The 20,105-nt window shown below is 45.3% G+C and overlaps 1 protein-coding gene and 1 pseudogene across 2 annotated transcripts; both read left to right on the top strand.

Moving 5' to 3' along the window:
* The window catches only part of LOC140988387 (uncharacterized), a 119,238-nt pseudogene that overhangs the window by 92,638 nt on the left and 6,495 nt on the right, over nucleotides 1–20,105 (top strand).
* On the top strand, nucleotides 11,576–13,960 carry LOC140988865 (uncharacterized). 2 transcript variants are annotated; one of them, XM_073457940.1, is made up of 3 exons: nucleotides 11,576–12,500; nucleotides 12,595–13,171; nucleotides 13,259–13,960. In XM_073457940.1, exons 2-3 carry the CDS (start codon nucleotides 13,079–13,081, stop codon nucleotides 13,796–13,798), a joined length of 633 nt encoding a protein of 210 aa, XP_073314041.1. In that variant the 5' UTR covers nucleotides 11,576–12,500; nucleotides 12,595–13,078; the 3' UTR covers nucleotides 13,799–13,960. The 2 variants fall into 2 exon arrangements, with proteins under 2 accessions (XP_073314041.1, XP_073314042.1); XM_073457941.1 differs by having other exon boundaries at nucleotides 11,576–13,171.

Raw genomic sequence — 20,105 nt, 5'->3', positions numbered from 1 at the left:
TACAGAAGTACAAGACGTTGGTCCTATGGTTACGTTTTATAATATGTTCGAATGGAAGTGTTTTGGACTTTGGTCGTAAAAATTCAAATTTAAAAATTGCATTTTGGAAATTTGAGTATATATAAGAGGTAATTAGTAAGAGATCAAGGATCCTAATGAAGAAATAGGAGGGGCAAAATGTTTTCGAGGACAAAGAAACGAGGACACCTATATAGAATCAAACATACATAAACAAGAATTTTTTGGAGACTTGACCGATCAATGATCAAAATATCCAAACCAAACAATTATATTCAGATACTGAAGTCAGCTGAACTACTCAAAGGTATCAACATATTTCAAACCAAGAACCAGGATGTGCAGAATCTGTCTGAAATCCCTTCATATTTATCCATGTAAACTAAGTGCTTAAGTAAGTTTTGATTCATTTTCCTGCAAACTCAGAGAGCTTGGATCCAACGGACTTGCTGCTATACATGAGAGCCTCGTTTCTGTGAAATCGGCACCTGAAGGAACCTACATGTGTCGTCGGCGAACACAAGCAACTGTGTCTTACACTTGCTGTCTTTCTCAAGTCCACTGGTGAGGTTGGTAGAGAAGCTGATGAGTTAGAATCATTATTTATGCCATTTTCGAGGCGAATACTTGGTACGTGACTTATCTTCGATCTCTCATGCTTCTCCCTTCTCTTTGATTCTTCTGCCATTGTGTCCTAGACACAATCAGAGAACTTGTTAGAGGCATAAAATAAAATAATAATTAAAAATAAACATTCTAGTTGATTTTATATCTCGTATTTGTGTTTATACCCAAGTCTGTATGTTGTCATGTCTTAATTCTTCTAAACAGTGCAGTAGTTATTCCCTCAGAAAAAGAAAAAAAACAATGTAGTAGTTGAAGCGCCATACTCATAAATTGAAACTAAGGATAAGAAGAGCCGTTATTGTTCCACGACAATCACCCTTGGTACAATAAAACATACAAATTTGTAGGATTTGCAGGATGTTGATTCTGCTATCAATCATACAATCAAATATTTCGTGGTAACAAAACAACTTAAAAATTATAAGTCGTATGACAATTAAAATGCTATCCTTCCAATCCTACTAATATATAGCATCCACAGAGGCCCTTTGGGGGCAACTGGTGTATGTGTGTATAGACACAAATAAAATACAATATATTTCGGCTATTTGAAACAGAAATATAATAATGTCCCAGAATGGATTGTTTGAGGTTTAATAGAGCAACAATCTACAATTTATTTAGCCAAACAATCTTCTTCGTATCTTCTCCATATTTTTCATGAATGAATTCCACTCATAGGTAACTCGAATCTGACATGATCAAAACATTGGTCGACTCTATTTCTTCGCCAATGGACAATCTTTCCATGGCTAAACAAAACGAAGATTCATAAATTTGAATTGAAAATAGAAGCAAGCATGACAAGAAATTATTTTACTTGACAATGGACATCATGTCTGATGAGGTAATTAACATGCTTAATGCATGGACTTCATGAAACAATTTTATAAATTACCTGGAAATTTTTTTGTTTCTTGTAACCCTTTCCTCTCAACTTTAGGAAATAAATAAAGAAAAGTTATTTGGGATTGTAAAGATGCGATCATCTCACATCATTAAGACTTGGCTCTCTTTTCTTAAGATTTGACTTTTTTCTTTTGTAAGATTGTTTTGACACTTTCTAGTTGAGATTTCTATGAGGTTGTGGTAAATCCTAGCTTTTAGACCACACAATGATTGGTTTTACTAATATTAGAAGATTAAAGAATGATCATGCATGGAAAAATTATGTTTATTGTAGCGCCCTTACCCAACATGGGTACATTTAACAAGCTTAACATTCAATAATAAATTTAATAAACCATAATTATAGTTAAATCATAATGCGAAAACTGAAAAACCAACAAAAGTATGATAATATCCTCCACAACACCAGCGGAAATAACTTGAATACGAATGATATAGCCATATCGAATATAGTATCAACAAACCAATTAGTATCAGCAAACCAATTAACAACAATAACGAAAACCCCTGAAAGAACTCCCATGTCAGCACCGATTTCTAATGGATCCCACCAGCTCCTCCTGGCCCGTCCATGCTGAGACCTGGCCCATGGAATATGGTGTCCAAGATGAAAGTAAGAACGTGAGCGACAAATCGTCCAATACGTAACGTATGAGTATACAAACCTATATGAGGATGTATGAAACTTGAATTGGTGATCATGGAACAAACTAGAAACTCTTGCTCAGACAAGAAGGCACTAAGATTATGTAGAACCATCCCGGATCCAGCTCTTTGTGAGTCGCATACCTCAAAAAGATGCGGATCTACAATGTCTCGGGTTACCACTACATGCGATCTGTTGGATCTAATGCCAATTTGTGCCCTATCATCTACAAGGAACGACTGAATAACCCTACTAAACTAGCTATCTCAAGAATACATGCCTGACATGATAAGCAAATATCGCATAATATCATGACATAAATCATGCATCATATGGCACGTAAAATGCAACCCATAAGACTATACAATCAGTGGATATCTCAATCAGTACTTACGTACCACTACACTAGTTTGGCGTCTATTGAATGTCTACTCGTTGGTCCTAGACATTATAACCCAACAACTATATTGTTATCTAATCATTTTGTAACTACTATATCCCAATTAACTAGGGCTCTCAGATCATACATTCGTATGCCGTCTGTCCTGTGGAGTTGATACCATCCCAGCTCGTTTCTCGAGTCATCGTTACTCCGTGAGCTATGCAAAACTTGTACGTACATTAAGAAAAGCTGAAAAAGCCTAGAAAGCGCTAAGATTCGAGAGAAAAACATGCAAGAGGTGTACAAAATCTTAATCCCGAGTGCCCTATACAAAGTTGGAGTTCGGAGGTTCGGAAGGTCTAAACTTGGGTTCGAAAGGTCTAAACTTTACTTGCCACTGGCCTCTTGACACCATGAAATCTTCGATATGCATTTCAGAAATTCCGAAACTCCTATGTGTCAATGCTCATTGAACACGATATTGATTTACAAGCTGCATGAGTCGGAAGGCCTGTTCTGCTCTTCGGACGTTCCGATCGGTGTGGCAGTTCCGAGTTGCCCTTTGCTGTTCTGAACTGGCTGTTGAATAATCATTTTAATTTGTTTAGGTAATGACACTTAATCATAATTAATCAATACTTTATTCGAAATAGAACTTGAGTCATTACATTTATATTCTTGCTAAGACTTTTGTGTGTAAGCATACACAATCTGTATGTATGCTGATACCCCATGGATGAGCCCATCAAGATCAGGCCCAAACTGCCGGCCCATCTCTACGGCCCACAGGTGAAGGTCCCATGAGCAGCCCAGGTATTCTCCTATAAATACAAGGTTTGAGCGTATGATTATTCATTCACTATATTGTTTTCAGCAGCACCCTTAGCTGCTCCCCCCATATATACGCCATCCTGCCTTTGGGTCAGATGTTCATCCCTCTATCTTTGGGACACGAACCTCTGCGTATAACAAAGATGATGACATTTACCGTGGTGGACACCCCATCCGCTTACAATGGAATTCTGGGGCGACCAGCCCTAAAGGATTTCAGAGCAGTAGCGTCCATATATCATCAGAAGCTGACGTTTCCTGTGGGGAAGGGGGTTGGAGTCTTGTGCGGGGACCAGAAGGTCGCGCGTCGGTGTTATGAAAGAATCGTGAAGGAAGAAGAAAAGAGAGGTCGCGAGCATTCGCATGGAAGCTTAAGCTCGGTCTTACAGTTGTAGAGTCATTCGGAGAAGCTTCTAAGTGGGTAACTTTGTTCTGTGGAGGTACAAGAGGAGCAGAGAGGAAAGTTGGAGAATGCGCTGGGTAAGGCTCTAAAGAGGCCCGGGAACGCTTACCACCTTAGAGAATATTAATCTTGACTTTATTTTTGGTGTATTTCGTTTCTGAATTTGTCTTACGTTATCAGTTGAAATTTAATAAAGACGAGTTTTTATATTAAGTTCGTGGATGTTGTATTATGAGGATGATATGAATTAAATTTTACCTACTTAGGCTGATCCTAGTAGAGGAGTCAGGAGTGGGAAGGTTGAAGCTTGATTTTTCCTGCTAAGGCATCGCCTAGCAGAAAAGCAGAGTTGGGGGGAGAGAAATTTTATTTTCCTGCTAAGGCATCGCCTAGCAGGGGAGCAGAGTGGAGGAGGAGAATTAAATTTTATTTTCCTACTAAGGCATCGCCTAGTAGAGGAGTTAGAGGGTGGAGGAGTTGAATTTTTATTTTCCTGCTAAGGCATCGCCTAACAGAGGAGTTAGAGGATGGGGTGTGGAATTTTTACTTTCCTGCTAAGGTGTCACCTAGCAGAGGAGTTAGAGGGTGGAGGTGTTGAATCTTATTTTCCTACTAAGGCATTGCCTAGTAGAGGAGCAGAGGGCAGGAGAAAAATTTCATTTTCCTACTAAGGCATGGCCTAGTAGAGGAGCAGAGGGCAGGAGAAAAATTTCATTTTCCTACTAAGGCATCGCCTAGTAGAGGAGCAAGGTGCAGGAGAAAAATTAAATTTTCCTACTAAGGCATCGCCTAGTAGAGGAGTTAGAGGGTGAAGGGGTTGAATTTTTATTTTCCTGCTAAGGCATCGCCTAGCAGAGGAGTTAGAGGATGGGGTGTGGAATTTTTACTTTCCTGCTAAGGTGTCACCTAGCAGAGGAGTTAGAGGGTGGAGGTGTTGAATCTTATTTTCCTACTAAGGCATCGTTTAGTAGAGGATTAGAGTGCAGGAGAAAAATTTAATTTTCCTACTAAGACATCGTCTAGTAGAGGAGCAGAGTGGAGGAGGAGAAGTAAATTTTATTTTCCTGCTAGGGCACCGCCTAGAAGAGGAGCAGCGTGCAGGAGAAAAATATCATTTTCCTACTAAGGCTTCGCCTAGTAGAGGAGTTAGCGGGTGGAGGGGTTGAATCTTTATTTTCCTGCTAAGGCATCGCCTAGTAGAGGAGTTAGAGGGTGGAGGGGTTGAACTTTTATTTTCCTGTTAGAACATCGCCTAGCCGAGGAGCTAGAGGGTGAGGGCGTCGAATTTTTACTTGCTTGCTTAAGGTATGCCTACTAGAAGAGAAGGAGAGTTGGATATTTTATTAGCCCTTGTGGTTTAATAACATCAAAGATAAATTCGTGAGAAGCAGCAAATTCAAATGCAAAATACTCAAGGTTGCATAAAACGAGTTTCATACATGCCAAAAGTGCGCGAAATGAAATAACCAAGTGTAAACATTGCAAAAGTCGCATAATCTTACGGAAAGTAAAGCAGTGCAGAAAGGTGTGCTGGCTGGGGGCTCGTGGGCGAGCGTGCGCTCGGTGGGCTGGCAAGGCACTGGGACGTGCTGCTGGGTGCTCGGGGGCGAGCGTGGCAGGGGGCAGGAGAGGGCGTGGCGCGCCGGGCGAGCGCTTGGCAGAGGTGTGGTGCGCCGGGCGAGCAGGAGATGGCGTGTGCTCGGGCGGGCGTGGTGTGGTGCGCCGGACGAGCAGGAGATGGGGGGGCGCTTGGGAGGGCGTGGCGCGCTTGGGCGAGCGTGCTAGCGCGAGCGCTGGGCGAGCTCGTGGCAAGGGGTCTGCGCGGCCGGGCTGGGGCGAGGGCGTGCGCGCGGCCGGGCGAGCTGATGGCAGGGGCGAGCTTGGGGCAGGGCGAGCTCGTGGCAGGGGGTCCGCGCGGCTGGGCGAGTTGATGGCAGGGGCGAGGGCGCGCGCTGGCAGGGGCGAGTGCCGGGCTGGGGCGAGGCACAGCGCGGGACAGGGGCGAGGCGAGGCGAGGCGAGGCTCTCGGGCGAGAGCGGGGCGGCGCGAGATGGTGGCTGGGCGAGGCGTGGGCGACGGCTCGAGTGAGGCGTGGGCGGGGGAGAGATGTTAAATGAAAGTGGAGAGAAAATTACGTAGAGGAGAAGTGAAATTGAAGTAGGGGAGGACCTCTATTTTTAGGAGAGCTCAGACCAAATCTTACCATTCAGGAGGACATTGCGATTTGATTTGAGACTGACGAACGACAGAAAGAAAGTGCACGTCCTCACCCTTGCGATTGATTATTTCTGGAGAGCTTTTGGGGTCGTTGCCCCCAAACCCCCGTAATTTTCGCAGCGGCAAACATTGTGCGTTAACGACAAACAAAATTAATTTCTTTGGCAGGGTATGTCCTCATCGCCGATAAACTAAGGACAACACAATTAATCGAACTTTGAACCTACGATTCAGTTCGACTCGGGAGGGGGAGACTGGTGATACCCCATAGATGAGCCCATCAAGATCAGGCCCAAACTACCGGCCCATCTCTACGGCCCACAGGTGAAGGGCCCATGAGCAGCCCAGGCTCAGGGTAATTTAGAACCTGCGTCTGGACTGGTGATACCCCATGGATGAGCTCATCAAGATCAGGCCCAAACTGCCGACCCATCTCTACGGCCCACAGGTGAAGGGCCCATGAGCAGCCCAGGTATTCTCCTATAAATACCAGGTTTGAGCGTATGATTATTCATTCACTATATTGTTTTCAGCAGCACCCTTAGCTGCTCCCCCCATATATTCTCAGTCTCTGACTTGAGCGTCGGAGGGGATACGCCAGGACACCCTCCTGGCCCCCTTTCTAACTGTAGAACCCTTAACTTAGACTACGTATAAGCCATGCATAATTCTAGTATTTTAAAATGATTTTATTTCATGAGTATTTAAATGATTTTTCCTTAAGTTAATTATTTCATGCAGCAGTTTGATTTTTATCATTTCAGTTATTTCAGTGAGGCCGGACTGGAGTTGGAGTTTAGAGATAAAATTTAAGATTCAGAAAACATTTCCAGAATTTAATTAGCTAGCAAGTAAGTTAAATTAAGTTAATAAGGAGGTTTAGGGAATTATTTATACAACTTGAGGTGAGTAGAAACCAAATTCATTTAAGTTCAATAATTAAGGGATTAAATCACTAAATTATTTAAAGGATTTGTAAGGCTCTTAAGGGTTAGAAATTTAGTAAATAAGCAACAATTCCCCTCCATTTAATTACCAAATTTCGGTCCCTAGATGATTAAGCAATGCCTTGCCAACTCATCATCTTTGACCCATTCTTTATTATTTTAGCATGCTAATTTTTTTATTTATTTAGCCACATTAATTAATTAACTATTAAGCATTATCCTAGTCTAGATTTCATGAGGAAATCGGTCACCTAGCCTCCAACAAAACACCCCAACAATTATGTGTTTTCAACAAAAATTCAAATTTCAAAAGGGGGAGACTTGGTCTTGATTTGTTCCCTATATTTTGCACCCACTTCCCTCACTCTCCCAACCACCACTTTCCCCTCCCCATCACCGAATTAGAGAGTATTTCAGAGCTAAAAATCGTGAGGTCCTAGGGGAAAAACAAGAGAGAAAAATCGAAAGCAAGGAAGCAAGAAAAGAAAGTGCTCCACCTCCTCCGCGCCGTATCGTTTCATTCTTTCGTTTTTTCGTTCAAACGAAACCAGGCATGCATATGTTCTTCCTTGACTCTTCAATCAAGTCCTATTATCATTATTTAACATTACATGATCATCATTTCCATGCAAAAACCGAAATCTATCAAGAATTTTCAGAAAATAAAAGATGCAGATTTTCGGGCTTCATGATGCTCTTCACGGTTTCATTTGTTTTGATGGTTTCAGGTATTGGTTCGATTCCAGGCTCCCAAGGCGACTTATAGACATGTAATAGGATGTATTAGGATCACTTTGGTTCATTCATTCGAGCCCCACACCCGCTGGAAACGAGAAATGACAGCAGCTTCCCATTCTTGCCATATTGAGTTTCGATTTTCTCATGTTGCTGTCAAAGGGAAATGAATCTGATCTTGGCTGCCCTAAGGGCTTATAGCCATGGTTGGATCACTTCCCTAGCATGTCTAAGACGTGACTAAGTTGCCCTTTTGGTGGCTTGGTCCCTGGTTAATCGGTTTTTACAAAATACTCAAGAACAGCCCCTGCACCCTTCGGCTTATCATTTTTGACAGCATGTGTGTTTCGACTTTTGTGGAATGGTGTGGATCTTGGTTGGCCTATGGCCCTTAGCCACGGTTCATACCATGCCCCTAGATGTCTAGATCGTGTCTTGGTCAATTAAATGGCCACTCGAACGATCGGTGACAGCTAAACAAGAACAATGCCCCGACGCGCAGAATTGGTTCTCGGTTGGAACGTTTCGGTTGTTGCTGGTGTGATGCGAATTGTGGCTGGCCTAGGGCCCTTAGCCATGGTTCAAATCATTCCTTGGGATGTTGTTGAGAGGCTCTGGTCGGTGGTTCAAGCCCCAATGGCCAAAAGTCTTGCAAACGACGCAAGGAATCAAGACGCTGCTGCTGTATTTTTTTTTGACAGCAAGCGACGTCGCGGTTCAGAGGCGTGTTCCGGGTTCTTGGTTGGCTTTTAGCCCATGGCCTTGGACTGGACAGTGCCTCATCGAGTTAGGAAGGTCATGTTTTTGACCGTTCGTGATTCGGATCATTTTTGAGGTCGTACGAGAATTTACGGTGCGATGTGCCAAATTGACTCTCGAAAGAGCGTTTCATGTTTTGGCCTCCATTCACCTAGATTTCGGCCCTCACCATTTTAGGAGCATTATTTGATCATTTTAGACGTATTTTAATCATGACTACATGATGGTTCAGTGTTGGTTCGGGTTGGCTCGGAGTCATGATTTAATACGAAGTCGGTAGGCGTAATTGTCACATTTTTTAAGGTTATTGTATAGTTTGGTCCCATAAATCTATTGCATATTTTTCATGGCATATTTAGGTTGCAGCGAGCCTGGGAGCGATCCAATCCAAGCAGTAAAATGGGTACAGGATATTTAATTCAGTTATTTAATTATATTACGTGCAAAAATACAAATTTTGAGATTTATGCGATATTGCTTGTGGTCACTTTACTATCATGCTTAAGTCCGGTCCCCAGTATCGGCCCGGTCACCAGTTACCGGTCAGTTCAGTTGTTTCACCCAGTACTGTGGCAGTAGTCTGATCAGACGTAAATCCGATCCCCAGTATCGGTCCGGTCACCAGTATCGGTCAGCTCAGTTCAGTTCAGTTCAGGGACCACTTGCGTAGACCATAATCTCACAGAAAATTATTATATGCTATTTCAGTACAGGGCTCCAAGGAGCAAACAGTTTCACTATGATTTTCAGTTCAGCTATGCACGTATTATAATTAATCATGACACGACATTTTACGATATGCCTCATGACATGAAATTTTACTCCCATGCAATTTTACTATATTTACTCGTTATTTACGATATATGCATGTTGAGTCTTTAGACTCACTAGACTTGATTGTTGTAGGTACTGATGATGTCGGGATCGAGGGCGGGGACCAGTGAGCTAGCTCGAGTCGGCAGTAGTGGCACCCGAGGACCTCAGTTTCAGCACTTGCCATTTTGATGCTCAAATATTTTATTAGTTATTGAATACTTTAACTTGTTATTTTGGCAAGTAATAATTTCTTCCGCTGCTGTTTTGAACGTTAAATATTTTATCAGTTTTTGGTATGAATGAGGCACTCCATTTATTTTAAAAGAAAAATTTTAAATTTTCCGCAAATTTTCAAGTAAGGATTTTTAGGCCTCTACACTAACGGTCCTATTCTTGATTTCAGGTTCAGGGTGATCTTAAAGCCCACGTCTGAACTAGTGACGCTCGTTGGGATGGGACCCGAAATTTCCCGTGAGTATCATATGCATATATAAATATAAATTTTGTAAAACTACAAGTTTTGCCTTTTAAAATTCCAACTCATTCCAACTGATATAATAAATCGTATTTATGGATAGGACCGCACTTGAGAATTTTTGGGCCGAAAGCAATTTTAAAATTTGGCCCTCAAAAGCAAGTTATTTTTCAATTTGTTTTTTCTTTTTACATGGTTGTTTTTGATTTGTTTTCCGTTAGTGAATGTTTGAAGATTAAAGTCGTGGAATATAGACTCAAATATAGAAAATAAAATGATGTATAGTATGACTAGAAAAGGCTAAATAATTATTTTAAACATTACTCATCTTGCAGTATATATAAGGTTTCTAACGTGTTAGCTAGCAAATTTGTAATAAGGGCAACAGCCACTTCAAACACGCCTCTGTATACCACGGGTCAATTTGATTCATCAAGAAGAAAGTATTAACTCAAATCTTCTGTGATGTTCACGGGAAATTTCGGGTCCAATCCCAACGAGCGTCACTAGTTCAGACGTGGGCTTTAAGATCACCCTGAGCCTGAAATCAAGAATAAGACTGTTAGAAGGGGGCCAGGAGGGTGTCCTGGCGTAGCCCCTCCGACGCTCAAGTCAGAGACTGAGGATATATGAGGCGAGCAGCTAAGGGTGCTGCTGAAAACAATATAGTGAATGAAATAACCGTACGCTCAAACCTGGTATTTATAGGAGAATACCTGGGCTTCTCATGGGCCCTTCACCTGTGGGCCCTAAATATGGGCCGGATCTTGATGGGCTCATCCATGGGGTATCACCAGTCTCCCCCTCCCGAGTCAAACTGAATCGTAGGTTCAAAGTTCGATTAATTGTGTTGTCCTTGGTTTATCGGCGATGAGGACGTACCATGCCAGATAAATTAATTTCGTTTGTCGTTAACGAACGATGTTACCACTGCGAAAATTACGGGGATCGACCTGACCGCAATCCTGTTCAGAAGAGTTGGAGACAAATCAAATCGTGATCTTGTACTGAAAAGAAAGATATCAAACCGCAATCCTGTTCTGAAAGGAAAGATTTGGTTCGTGTTTCCCCTATAAATACAGGTCACCTCCTTATTTCATTCTCACTTCTCCCCTACTCAATTTCCTCGCAATTCATTCATTAGCTCTCCCCAGCCTGCGCAAGCCACCACACCACACACTCACGCACGTCGCGTCCGAGCTGTTCTCGCTGCGCCCTCGCCCACGCTCGCCCTCGCGCACCACAGCTCGCCTAGCCGCAGCGCGCCCCCATGCACACGCTCGCCTTCGCACGCCCAGGCTTGCCCCACCGCAGCGCGCCCCTGTGCACCCGCTCACCTTCGCGCGCCCCTGTGCACCCGCTCGCCTTCGCGCGGCCAGGCTCGCCCCGCAGCAGCGCGCCTCCGCGCCCAAGCTCGCCCCGCCGCAGCGCCCGCGCTCTCCCCAGTCGCGCGCACGCTAGCCGCTCCGTAGTGCACCCCAGCGTTCACACCCGCGCGCACGCTCGCCCTCGCCGCAGCGCCCGCGCTCGCCCCTGCCGTGGGCACGTTCGCCCTCGCCGCAGCATGCACACGCTCGCCCTCGCCGCAGCGGCCGAGCCCACGCTCGCCCCTGCCGCACACAAACTCGCCCTCGCCGCAGCGCCCGCGCTCGCCCCTGCCGGGGCGCGCAAACGTTCGCCCCTGCCGCGCCCACGCTCGCCCTCGCCGGAGCGCGCACACGCTCGCCTCGCCGGAGCGCGCACACGCTCGCCGGAGCGAGCACGATTACCGCGCGGACATCCTTGCGGATCTATCTTTTGGGTATTTTTGCACGCCTCCTCCGGGTCAGTTTTCTCTTTTTCCTGTTTGACTGCCCTTAACACTTATGTCTTCTTCCGATTCCGAGTTCAGTTCCTCGAGTGGCTCCGATAGGTCTAGCGGGTCTAGTGAGTCTAGTGAGTCTAGCCAGAGTAGGACTTCCCTAGCTGATCCTGAATTTACCCTCGATTCCCATGAGGAGGAAGTCAACACCCACAATCGTCCTGGTAAGGAAGTTCGTCACGTGGCCCAACAAATGAACATATCTGAAGCAGATAACTTATGGTACGGTCATTTGTCATCCCGTATCCCTCCTGGTAGCGAGTCAAAACTTAAGACTCTGTGACACATTCCTTCTTCCCATCAGATCATTATTCCTAGTCCAGAGGACCGGCCTTATCTAGCCCCTAAGGGCTATTATACCTTCTTTCAGCATCATTTTGATGCGGGTCTCCGCTTCCCCTTGTGCGATTTCTTTCAAGAACTGAGCAAGTACTATCAGGTGCATTTAGGTTTACTCACGCCCAATGCCTTCCGTTTGATAAGCTGTTTCGCTGTGTTATTCCGGGCCCTAGATCTCCCTTTGAAATGCACCACTTTCTCCTACTTCTTAGTTCTGTCCAGATCCAAAGAAGGACCTTTTTATGTGACTTCTCGGTCTAGCCATCAGCTTTTCGAGGGGGCTCCTAGTCATGTTAAGGACTGGAAAAAATACTTCTTCTATATCCAGCCACCCACAGAATTGACTTGTTATACCGATGGGTACCCTAATTTACAAAGCCTGAACTTTCCAAGGATTACAAGAAGGATAAGGAATATCTGGAGATAATGAGTGCATTAGAAGACCGATGCTTTAGCATTCCCCAACTTCTATCTGAAGATCTCCTGTGTCATGGTGGGTTAAGTCCCGCGAAAATTAAGCTAAAGGAGGACGCCGGTAGATATTCTCATCTCTTCACCCTTTCTGTCTCTCTTTTGCTTATTGCGTTTTTTGACAATATTCTCATTCAGTTCACTGTTTTTATTTGCAGGTGTTAGAGTCATGAATGCTGCATTGTTTCGCGAGATTGCGAAAAAGAAGGCTGGGAGTTCATCATCCGCTCCCCAGAAGTCGGTTGTTCCAGCTGTCACAATGGGCACAAAGGGAGACTGTTGTGATGCTGAGAAGAAGAAGATAGGCTCTTGCTCTACTACTGCGAAGCGACCTGTTAGTCCCCTACTGCTGTAAAGAAGAAGGCAGGCTCCTCCTCCTCCGCCCCAAAGCGAGCCTCCTCTCCACCTCCTCTAGCCAAGTCCCTTCCTCCACCTGGTAAGACGAAAGCATCCACTGATCCTAGCCCGTCAGTCCCACAGCATGGTAAGCGCAAGATTTCTGAGATCTCCGTTGTATCGGTCTCCTCTCCAGAAGGGTCCGAGTCAGATGAGGGGCCTCCCCCTGAGTCGGGAGTATATCCTCTGTACACCTCGGATTCGGCCATCGTGGGGCGGGGTCCTCCTCCTCTAGCTCAGAAGATAATGTATCAGCTTCCTTCTGACGCAGATTCAGTGTTCATGAGTTCACTGGGGTGGTCTGAACTCACTCGCCGGACATGTAGCAGTATCACTGAGGTATATTTCTCCTTCTAGTCCTTAGATTGATGTCCAATATATGTTTGATATTCTTGTCGTCTTTTCACTCTTATCTATCTTATTCAGGGCATGATGTACACCGGGGAGCTGGTGGAGCGCACCAATGATATCAGGTCCATCGCCTGCCAAGACTTACGCGAGGGCAAGGCTCTCCGCGAACAGCTCCAGGCTACTATTGACGAGATGAAAGCGACACACGCTAAGGAGCTTTCGGAGTCCCAAGCTCGAGGCGACGAGCTTCTAAAGGAGAAACAAGAATTTCTGAAAGAGAAACATGAGTTTCAGCGACTGACAGAGGATCACGTAAAGGAGAACCAGAGGCTGAAGGAAGAGTTAAAGAATGCTCTAGCTAAAGCATCACAAATCCGTAGGGACCTCAAGGATGCCAAGGCGCAACACGCTTCCGAAGCCTCTTCATTCAAGGAAGAATTCCTCAAGTCAGAGGAGTTCAATGAGATCTGCGCCTCTAAAGCTTTTCACTACTTGGAGGTGGGTTTCGAGGGTGCAGTCGACCTCTTCAAGGCCCAGGGCTATCCTCCGCCAGGTGCACCTACTGACTTCATCGACATTGAGGGTTTCATAGCGAGTCTCCCCCCCGATTCTTAGACCGAGCTCTTTTACTTACGTCATTTTTTATTTACGCAAACATTGTATGCCTTCGGGCCATAATCTGTTATTTTCTGCACTGCTTTACTTTCCGTAGTACTATGCAACATTTGCGATGTTTACATTTGGTTATTTCCTTTTGTGCACTTTTGGCATGTACGAACTCGCTTTATGCAACATTGAGTATTCTGTATTTGCATTCACTGCTTCTTCCGAATTTATTTTTGATGCTTTCAAATCACTAAGGTGAATAAAATCGGCAGAGTGCGAACTCTTCTGCTATGCGATGTCTTAGTATGAAAATAAAAATTCAACGCCCTCGCTCTCTAACTCCTCTGCTGGGCGAGGTCTTAAAAGGAAAATAAAAATTCAACACCCCACCCCCTAACTCCTCTGCTAGGCGATGCCTTAGCAAGAAAAGAGAAATTCAACACCTCCACCCTCTGCTAGGTGATACCTTAGCAGGAAAATAAAAATTCAACACTCTCACCCTCTAACTCATCTGCTAGGTGATACCTTAGCAGGAAAAGAGAAATTCAACACCCACACCTTCTAACTACTCTGCTAGGTGATACCTTAGCAGGAAAATAGAAAGTCAACACCCACACCTTCAAACTCCTCTGCTAGGTGACACCTTAGCAGGTAAGTAAAAATTCCACACCCCACCCCCTAACTCCTCCGCTAGGTGATACCTTCGCAGGAAAAGAGAAATTTTTCTCCTCCACGCTTCTCCTCTGCTAGGCGATACATTAGCAGGAAAAGAGAAAGTTTTCTCCTCCACGCTTCTCCTCTGCTAGGCGATGCATTAGCAGGAAACTAACAATTCAACACCCTCACCTCCCAACTCCCCTCCTAGGTGATACCTTAGCGGGAAAAGAGAAATTCAACACCCACACCTTCTAACTCCTCTGCTAGGCGATGCATTAGCAGGAAAATAAAAATTCAACACCCTCACCCTCTAATTCCTTTGCTAGGTGATAATTTAGCAGGAAAAGAGAAATTTTTCTCCTCCACGCTTCTCCTCTACTAGGCGATGCCTTAGTAGAAAAATTTAACTTTTCTCCGGCCCCAACTCTGCTCCTCTACTAGGCGATCCCTTAGTAGAAAATTTTAATTTTTCTCATCCACGCTACTCCTCTACTAGACGATGCCTTAGTAGGAAAATTTAATTTTTCTCACCCACGCTACTCCTCTACTAGGCGATGCCTTCGTAGGAAAATTTAATTTTTCTCATCCACGCTGCTCCTCTACTAGACGATGCCTTAGTAGGAAAATATAAGTTTTCTCCTGCCCCAACTCTACTTCTCTACTAGGCTATGTCTTAGTAGGAAAATTTACTTTTTCTCCTGCACTTTGCTCCTCTACTTGGCCATGCCTTAGTAGGAAAATTTAATTTTTCTCACCCACGCTACTCCTATACTAGGCGATCCCTTAGTAGGAAAATTTAAATTTTCTCCGGCCCCAACTCTGCTCCTCTACTAGGCGATGGCTTAGTAGGAAAATTTAATTTTTCTCCTGCACTTTGCTCCTCTACTAGGCCATGCCTTAGTAGGAAAATGTAATTTTTCTCATCCACGCTACTCCTCTACTAGGCGATGCCTTAGTAGGAAAATTTGACTTTTCTCCTGCCCCAACTCTGCTCCTTTACTAGGCGATGCCTTAGTAGGAAAATTTAATTTTTCTCACCCTCACAATGCAACAACTTTCATGAATTGAAAAGAAGAACTTGATTTTATTGAATTCCAACAGATTACATAGGAAAATTCAGAAAATAAAATACATCAACGATAGAATCAAGAATAATACTTCCTAAGGTGATAAGCATTCCAAGGCCTCTTCAAAGCCTTGCCTTGTGCATTCTCCAAGTAATAGGCTCTAGAGCTCAGCCTCTCGATCACTTTGAAGGGACCCTCCCGCTTTGGGTCCAACTTTCCTCTCTGCTCTTCTGGCACCTTCCTCAGGACCAAGTCACCTACCTGGAAGTTTCTCTGAACGACCCTCCAATTATAAAACATTATTCTTGCTGATTACAACCCAATCTCAGCTGGGAGCACTGCCTCATTACCATAGACCAAACTGAAAGGAGTTTCTTTGGTTCCTTCCCTTGGGGTGGTTCGGTATGCCCATAAGACACTTGGTAGCTCATCAACCCAATTTCCCTTAGCATTGCCAAGTCGAACTTTCAGACCCTGCACCAGCGTCCGATTAGTCACCTCCACCTGCCCATTACTCTGCGGGTAAGCTACAGATGTAAAGACTTGTTGGATCTTCATCTCTTTACACCAAGCTTGGATCTTAGCCCCTTGGAACTGTCTCCCATTATCAGATATCAATCTTCTAGGCACCCCATATCTGCACACTATATTCTTCCATAAGAATTTCAGAACGTCACTCTCAGTGATTCTTGCAAACGGCTCTGCTTCCGCCCATTTCGAGAAATAGTCAACTGCCACCAATAAGAACTTTTTCTGAGCAGGAGCTATAGGAAAAGACCCCACAATATCCATTCCCCACTGGTCAAAAGGACAAGCGGCCGTGATAGCCTTCATCATCGCGGTCGGCCGGTGATGCAACCGGGCATGATGTTGACAACTATCACAAGATATCACTATCTCTTGAGCATCATGCAGCACTGAGGGCCAAGAATAACCGGCTAGCAACACCTTCCTTGCCAACGCATAAGCCCCCAAGTGATTTCCACAGCACCCCTCATGAACTTCTCGGAGTACATAATCAGCCTCTTGATAACTCAAGCATCGAAGAAGCGACCCTGCGAAAGACGTTCTATATAACACTTCTCCGATCATCACATAACGCGAACATTTTGTCTTCAACTTACGAGCTTCGCGAGGGTTATCAGGAAGCTTTCCCTCTTTCAGGTAATCAATTATGCTAGTCCTCCAATCCTCCTCCTCCTGTTCAACTGCGGGTGAACTCGTGTAAGGTGTGAGTTCAACTTGGATACCACATCTCTAGTCTTCCAACTTCCCAGTGTTCCAGCCATTTTGGCTAGAGTATCCGCCTTTTCATTTTATTTCCTGGGAATCTGTTCAAATGTAATCTCTACAAATTTTTCTCTGACTCTGTCCACTTCTTGAGCATACTCAATAAGTTTTTCATCTTTCACATCATACATTCCCTTCATCTGTTGTGCTACCAGCTGTGAGTCAGAAAAAATAAGTACCCGGGTAGCTCCCACGTTTCTGGCTGCTCGAAGTCCTGCCAACACAGCTTCATACTCTGCCTCATTGTTGGATGCTCGAAAGTCCAACCTTACCGCGAACTTCACCTCCTCCCCAGCCGGTGAAATCAGTACCACTCCCTCCCCACTTCCCTCCTTCGAAGATGAACCATCCACGTATACTTTCCCAGGGTCCTCATTTTCTTGATGCACGGTCTCAGCCAGAAAATCGGCTAAGGCTTGTGCTTTAATAGCTGTTATCGGCTCATACTGGATGTCATACTCTCCCAGTTCAGTAGTCCACTTGACCAAACGACCAGACATATCTGAATGAGTTAAGATCTTCCCCAATGGACTGTTGGTGAGTACCACAATTGGATGAGATAGGAAATATGGCCTCAAACGTCTTGCTGTCATCACCAAAGCCAAAGCCAATTTTTCCAACCCTGAGTATCTGATATCTGCCCCTTTGAGAGCATGCGAAACATAGTAAACCGGCTGTTGAACGGATCCATCTAGCTTGACAAGGACCGAACTCACAGCTCCTTCAGTGGCAGATAAATATACCCACAAAGGTTCACCAGCTGCCGGCTTGGCCAGGAAAGGAAGCTTGGCAAGATATTCCTTCAATTCTGTGAAAGCCTTCTCGCAATCCGGACCCCATTCAAATTTTTTCGCCTTCCGCAAAGTCCGGAAGAACGGTAAGCTTCTGTGAGCAGACCTCGAGATAACCCTCGCCAACGCTGCGATCCTCCCCGTCAACTTCTGCACATCATTCGGTCCTCGGGGAGAAACCATGTCATGGATAGCTCGAACCTTCGCGGGGTTAGCCTCAATCCCTCTCTCTGTCACCATATAACCCAAAAACTTTCAACTCCTCACCCCGAAGATACACTTTTGAGGATTCAGCTTCAGCCCGTAGGATCTGAGGGTGGCAAAGGTTTCCACCAAATCCGGTATGAGCTGGGCTGAGTCTTTTGATTTTACCATGATGTCGTCCACATACACTTCGACATTCCTTCCCACCTGCTTAAAAAAGACTCTATCCATCAATCGTTGATACGTGGCTCCGGCATTTTTGAGTTCGAAGGGCATGACCACGTAACAGAAAGTTCCTTCAGAGGTGATGAAACTTACTTTATCTTGATCCTCCACAGCCAAGGGAATCTGATGGTACCCTTGATAAGCGTCCAACATGCACAAATACTGATGTCAAGCTATGGAGTCCACCAACTGATCTATCCGAGGCAAAGGATAACAATCTTTAGGACATGCCTTGTTGAGATCTCTGAAGTCCACACACATCCTCCACTTCCCTGAACTCTTCGGAACAAGAACGACATTCGAGAGCCAATTAGGAAACTGTACCTCTCGAATGTGCCCAGCATTGAGCAACTCTCCCACCTCCTTTTTTATAACTATATCTTTCTCGGGCCCGAAGTGTCTTTTCTTCTGCTTCACGGGACGAGAATTTTGTAAAATGTTTAATCGGTGTTCTGCTACATCTGGGCTCGTCCCTGTGAGCTCTTGGGCTGACCAAGCGAACCCGCTGAGATTAGCATGTAAACAAGTAATGAGTTCATCCCTGATCTCTGGGTCAAGGTCAGGGGCTATCCTTAGCGTCTTCTTATCGGGCCCCAATGCCACGATCTCCGGCTTCTCATCCATCACCTCATGAACCTCCCTCACTACTACGGGCAACCCGCTTCACCCCCTTCTGATCATATTGACCTCCACACGCGCCCTCTTCCCCTCTTCTTTCACTATCCCCTAATAACACTAACGCGCGACCCTCTGGTCCCCGCATAAGACTCCAACCTCCTTCCCTACAGGAAACTTCAACTTCTGATGATACGTGGACGCTACAGCTCTGAAATCTTTTAGGGCTGGTCGCTCCAGAATTCTATTATAAGCCGATGGGGTGTCCACCACTGTAAATGTTGTCATCTTCGTTACCCGCCGAGGCTCATGTCCCAAAGATAGAGGAAGGACAATCTGACCCAACGGCGGGATGGCATGTCCTGCAAACCCATATAGAGGAGTGGAGATCGGCTCGAACTCAAATCCCTCCACCTTCATCTGATCCAGAGTGCTCTTGAACAAGATATTCAATGAGCTTCCATTATCAATAAAGATTCGTGCCACATCGTAATTGGCAACGGTTGCTGTCACCACCAAGGCATCGTTATGTGGAGCCACAACGCCTCGGAGGTCTTCCAGCCCAAAACTGATGACCGGATCCTGGGGTAAGTCTGCACCCCTAGATATTTCAAAGCTCTCCAACCTTCTTCCATGCGCCTTCCGAGTTCGCCCGGAATCTCCATCAGTAGCACCCCCCGATATCATATGAATCATTCCTCTCGTGGGGTGGTTGTCCTCATTCCTTCCCCTCCTCGGCTCGACGGGTTCCCGAGGGACATCTTGATTTCGATCTTCTCTCCTCCATTCTCCAACCCTCTGATTTATCCAGGGAGGGCCTCGACCTCGTCTAGATGATGAACGAGATCTCGGTTCATCCCTGGATGAAGATCTTTCTTGCCTGCCCAGCGGTGGAAGCCTAGTACTGCTCTCCACCCTCTGCGACTTCTCCCCCTTCTCCCCTGATTCCCTTACCTCCATCACTTTATCCTGATTCCTGTTCAGAGGAACATGTGAGGAGAATGGTCTTCTACCTCTAGTTTTGTCCTCCTCCCTTTCGCCCGCACCCCTCTTCCTTCCTCCTCTCTCCGTCCCCTCAACTCTTCCTCCCCCAGGCTGCTGCTCCATCCTCTTGTACCGCTGAGCATCCTCTAGATTCACATATTTTTCCGCCCGAGCCAACAAATCATCATAGCTCGACGGAGGTTTCTTGACCAACTACTTGAAAAATTCTCCCCCCCTCAGCCCTTGGGTAAAAGCACTTATCATGATGTGGGGGGTAGCCGCTGGTATCTCCAGCGCTGCACTGTTGAAACGCTGGAAAAATTCTCGCAAAGTTTCAGCCTCTTGCTGTTTCATCACAAACAAGCTCAAATAATTTTTCTGATGCCTCTTGCTGCTGGCAAATCGGTGCAAGAAAGCTGTAGCAAAATCCTCAAAAGACTGTATAGAGTTGGGCTGCAGGGTATTAAACCATTGCTGGGCTGA

The sequence above is a fragment of the Primulina huaijiensis genome, chromosome 11, assembly GCF_012295235.1.
Source record: "Primulina huaijiensis isolate GDHJ02 chromosome 11, ASM1229523v2, whole genome shotgun sequence".
In the NCBI taxonomy this organism is placed as follows: domain Eukaryota; kingdom Viridiplantae; phylum Streptophyta; class Magnoliopsida; order Lamiales; family Gesneriaceae; genus Primulina; species Primulina huaijiensis.
Note: the sequence above shows the minus strand (reverse complement) of the source record. Positions and strands in the feature narration are given on the sequence as shown.

What these genes read in the sequence shown, in the direction of transcription:
- LOC140988865 (XM_073457940.1), top strand. Translation starts at nt 13,079, where the DNA reads ATGTATCAGCTTCCTTCTGACGCAGATTCAGTGTTCATGAGTTCACTG. An exon ending in CATGTAGCAGTATCACTGAG is followed by an intron (nt 13,172 to 13,258) that starts GTATATTTCTCC and finishes TATCTTATTCAG; the next exon opens with GGCATGATGTACACCGGGGA.